The 4,683-nt window shown below is 36.4% G+C and overlaps 2 protein-coding genes across 2 annotated transcripts in view; one reads left to right on the forward strand and one right to left on the reverse strand.

Annotated features, from left to right (window-relative positions):
* The window catches only part of LOC108751295 (inhibitor of nuclear factor kappa-B kinase subunit epsilon), a 3,504-nt gene extending 2,944 nt beyond the window's left edge, over window positions 1-560 (forward strand). Inside the window, exon 4 of the mRNA XM_018491393.1 lies at window positions 105-560. Coding sequence (XP_018346895.1) covers window positions 105-539 — 435 coding nt within the window. The 3' untranslated portion in view covers window positions 540-560. The remainder of the gene's footprint in view (window positions 1-104) is intronic.
* Window positions 561-1,099: 539 nt separating this feature from the next.
* On the reverse strand, window positions 1,100-4,671 carry LOC108751299 (protein VAC14 homolog). Its single transcript, XM_018491400.1, has 7 exons — window positions 4,323-4,671; window positions 3,700-4,081; window positions 2,867-3,449; window positions 2,116-2,687; window positions 1,741-1,859; window positions 1,571-1,650; window positions 1,100-1,493 (listed from the first exon to the last, which is right to left on the reverse strand). The coding sequence occupies exons 1-7, from the start codon at window positions 4,424-4,426 to the stop codon at window positions 1,192-1,194; spliced, it is 2,142 nt and encodes a 713-aa protein (XP_018346902.1). The 5' UTR covers window positions 4,427-4,671; the 3' UTR covers window positions 1,100-1,191.
* Between the last annotated feature and the right edge of the window lie 12 nt (window positions 4,672-4,683).

Here is a 4,683-nt window from a genome sequence, read left to right on the forward strand (position 1 = left end):
CTACTTTCTCAGTCTGTTATTATAAATTAAGATATAAATCAGAAAAACTTGCAGAAATTATTTTTCATTTACTTCATTGAAACGTCGCAATCTTCATTGAACAGGTCACGGAAACGGGACGTCGATTGAAAGCGCTTCTCGAAACGGAGTGTATACCAGCAATGACACAACGATCCGAGTGCGTCGCCGATTGGTACAAAATGGCACAAACGGTGTTCTTGCAGACTCAGATATTGGACAAGGACATAGACAGTTATGAACGTGTGCTGGAATCATTTTCCTATCGTTTATCGCAGGAGAGTAAGGAGCGCAATGAAAATCTATTGCATTCGTTAGACAGGCTTCCCGGCAAATCGAAAACAATCGAAAAAACGAGTGTGCCAGTGCAGGAGAGCACGAAGAAATGGCGCAACATCTGTGACACGCAAGAACAAATCACGATGCTTCTTTATGAAAACGGTCTGCTTGTAGACCAGCTTGATCATTTATCAGCGATTGATAGGCTGGATGACATAGGCGATACGGGATATGAACTTTAGTACGCATCACTATCGTTTTCTTATTAACGTTTTTTATAATCAGACAATGACTGTGTTGCGACATACATTGTAAAAAAAAAGTATTGAAAATCTATTCTCTAAATTCTTTGGAGTGAATCTCATTCTAAAGAATGAAAATTAAGTTAGTTTTAATAAAGAATAATTCATTCACTATTTTCAATTTTTAAGAGAGAGATTCATTCTGAAAGTTTTAGAGAGAGAGTAGAGTTCATGTTATGTACACTATAAATCTTCAGTACTGGTATATCGGAACATATGGCCAATACCTATGAGATAAAGACTGAAACTTAAAATGTATATATATTAGAAACTCGATATATCTAATGTAATTATTAGTGTATATATTGTTAAGGTAAACGTTAAATGAATTCGTATTCGTATTGTCTTTGGCTAAATGACTATATATTATTTTATTTAATATATCAACCATTTGTCTCTAACAAGTTCGATTTTGTTTGAAACGATTTTGTTTCAATAAATAATTATATTTTTATACAATAAAACTAAACACAAGTTTTACATATAATTAGCAGCAAAAAGTTTAGCAAATCAGGAATGTCTCTTTTCTTTTATATATGTTATAAAAATCGGTGCGTACGAATTTTTGCATATGAAAAAACGAACGCGTGATTCATACATCTACATGACTATTTCTTTCGACTAAAGAATTCAGTCTTTGTTTGCGCTTCTGTTCCCTGTGGTGTTCCTGTACTACATGGAAATGTTTCAACAGCTTGTTGAAATCGAACGGGCAATCAACGTCTATTTCCTCCTGTTCGCTTTTAGGTATCAGCTTTGTAGCTGGAGGTATCGCTGCTAAACGACGTTGCAAAGTAGCGTAGGCATCACTCTGCGGCAGGATCATGAGCAAGCCATATAACGCGTATATCAAAGCATCATTTTTCTCCCATTCCAATAGCTGCAGTCTCAGATCTTAAACAAGAAAAAAAAGAAAAGAAATACAACTCGCTTTCAATGTTTTCATTAGCAACATGATATTGTATACTGACAAGTAAATATTGGTGATTCTATTAACTGTACCAATTTATCTATCTCTGTTAGGAACTCTACTGTGACCTCTATGTTTTCGCTGATATATATATATAAATGTTAAGGTATTCAAAATGTTCGTTGAGATAATGGAAGCGGATAGTCTGAAAAAGAATAGAAAAAAGGATACAAGGATCGAATTATGTTGCACGCATGTCGGTAATGTTGAGACAGGAGACATAGGGCCACAGTTGCAACCGGATTGTGACACCAAGACACGTACAGGCACTCAAATAACGCGCAACTATCCTGAAAAAATTTTAATTCATGAATATATTTTATTTATGTATCATAAAATGAGGTAATTTTGAGTTATCCCAGAGATAACTTTGGCCAAAAAAAAATACTTAGACAGCACGCATATTCAAAATCAGGAAATATAATATCTTAAAACGTCTTTAAGATGTCTTTTGATTTTAGCATGCATGCTGGACTTAAATTTGACGTATCGATTTTAATCTCTATAATAAAATTTCATGAGAAAACTGGATACACGCAGACTTACTGGAGAGTCCAAATGCCTAAGTTTGTTGCGTAAATCAAATAACTCGGAACTGGTTAATAAGATTACATTTAGAGTTTGTATCATAGTACAGGCGAAACCTAAATTTTGCTCTTCCAGCAGTATCTTCGCTAGGGTCTTGTATATATCCTCCGCGCTTAAAAGCACACACAGCTCTCTTATAATGAAAGCGCCTCGTTCTTCTAATAAATGTCTATCAGTCGAGAAGATCCTTAATAAATTAACTATAAACTTTGTGAAATACTTGTTCTGCATCTTCTCATTAGGATTGGTTGCTATCGCCTCCGGAGATTTCGAACTGATGATCTCAGCCATTACCACTAAAGTCTGTTGCACTACTTCGTCGGAACTGTCACTTAAGGATTTCATTAATATTGGAAACAAATCCTCGATATGATTAAACATTTTTTGAGGAATATTTATGAACAAGTGATGTATCCATTTTAGAACTGCGACTTTAGTTTGGACCGATAAGCATAACAAGTGCTTTGTAAGTACTTCCACTACACTGGCGAGATCCAAGTTTTCATCCAGAGAATAATTTTCTATTGTATCTGAAAGAGAAAGGGACAGAAATTTTATTATTATCATGTTATTATTGTCATATTTTCTAAATGATATGAAGATCTCTCTCACAAACTTTAAAACAATTCAATTTCAGAAATGATTAGAATTTTAAATAATATTTTTTCTCAAATAATCTTTGCAGTAATTCGAAACACTCATGAATTACCGTTCTTTTCTCTCATAGAATGTGCCTTATTTTCTTGATCCTTATTTGTGACCTCTGTACTTTGGACGATTATTAATTTCATTAAATTTGCGTTTACTTGCGTTGCGGTTTCTTTGATACTCTTACGTGTGTCGCCGTCATACGCCAAGCATGGTAAAACGGCCACAAGAATTCCGGACATATACGGGAGCATGAGAGGCCCGGATAGATGTACAAACTCTTTGATCCATGTGATGGCGGTCAGTTGAAGCAGATCGTCGCTACTCTGAGCGTGCGTTATCAGTATGTTTATCATGGCCGGGAAATCCACTCTAGCGGGATTGGATTTTATGCTACGTAAAAATTCACCGAGGACCGTATCCGTGACTTTTTTTATCTCTAATGTCGGATCCTCCAATATCTTAAACAACCCATCGAGTATCTCAGGTAGAAATATTATTAGGTCCATGTTGGGCACCGCATCCAGCACGGATATCCATGATATTACAAACAGTCTGCCAAATGGATTCTTTGTATAAATACGCTCGCGCAATAGAGGTATAAATTCGACTAAACCAAAGAGGCCGCTTTCCGTTACAATGTCCTGAAATAGAATATAAAATATGATGATATTCTATACATTCTTCAGATAAAGATAAATATAAAAATTTTTATATTATAGTATAACAATTCGCGCTGAATAAAATGTGTATAAATATAAATAGCTTCTGTACATTTAGTAATTTTTATACAACTACGGTATCAGGAGACAGTAGTGTCTTGCGCTAAGATTTTGAATATCTTATGTGAGTAATAAAGCGTTAAGAATTTCTTTAAAGAATTTTTCAGCCTACCTTCATCAATCTGTCAAGTAATTCGGTGGCGTTTTTTATGTTCTGCTCAGTGTCGCAGGCCAGTTTGCTAAGAGCGGCGAAAATGTCTGTAAATTGAGGCAGCACCGCTCCCCTTGCCACTTTGACTACATTGTACAGACTCTCGCAAGCATAATATCTAACTCTCAAGTCATAATCATTGAAACATGCTAGAATTGGATGGATCAGGTCTTCTATATATTGACCAGTATCCTTTCCAAGACCGACTGCGATCGCTGCAAGACCTATTAAGCCACCTTTACGCGTATGTGGATTCTGTGAAGTGGCAAAGTCCTGCCCAAGAACTTTCAGCAGCCTCTTGATCTGCACGGTGTTGTTATGGGCAGCGAATTCTTTCACCATCCTGTGAAGATTAATAAAAAAAAATGCATTAATCATTAAATGGAAAGAGAGAGAAATAAGGAATCAGAGTAGCTTCTTGTGTAATAATAATGAACTCTAATAATAATAAAGATAAAAATAAAATCCTTTAAGGATTGTCGAACTGCAACTCGGAGGAAGTCAAGAGAAATCTCGGGAAAAGCAGAAAAAGAGCTTCATAAAGCGTCCAGGGATGCAAGCGTACACAGTATAAATAACCTTACTTCTCTATCTCCACAGCAGCTGGCTTCCGTTTCTCGTACAACTTATCATTGAGAGAGCGCACGCATGCCGCACTCAGGGGTGCGTAATCCCTCTCTGACATCATCTTGTGTGAAATAGTACGTGCTTCTGGCTGCTGGACAATGTCAAAACGTGTCAAAACACATAGCCGCGACTTGAAAGTCAGACGTACAGTTGTAGACGGAATCGGAGACGTTCGGTTTCTTCCTTTTCTTCTTCTATATTAGTCCGTCGGTAATTGAAAATACAAGATTCGGTCGAAGCTGGCACCTGTCGGCACCACTTTGCAAAAATATCTAAAAAGATCACACCCGAGACACGTCTGTCCCAGTAGAGTGAGAA

Source organism: Trachymyrmex septentrionalis, unplaced genomic scaffold (genome assembly GCF_001594115.1).
Source record: "Trachymyrmex septentrionalis isolate Tsep2-gDNA-1 unplaced genomic scaffold, Tsep1.0 scaffold43, whole genome shotgun sequence".
Classification (NCBI taxonomy): domain Eukaryota; kingdom Metazoa; phylum Arthropoda; class Insecta; order Hymenoptera; family Formicidae; genus Trachymyrmex; species Trachymyrmex septentrionalis.

Coding starts and splice junctions, on each gene's coding strand:
- LOC108751299 (XM_018491400.1), bottom strand. CDS start 4,426: ATGATGTCAGAGAGGGATTACGCACCCCTGAGTGCGGCATGCGTGCGC. Junction 4,082..4,322: donor GCTGCTGTGGAGATAGAGAA/GTAAGGTTATTT, acceptor TAATCTTCACAG/GATGGTGAAAGAATTCGCTG. Junction 1,651..1,740: donor TGCAACATAATTCGATCCTT/GTATCCTTTTTT, acceptor TATATATATCAG/CGAAAACATAGAGGTCACAG.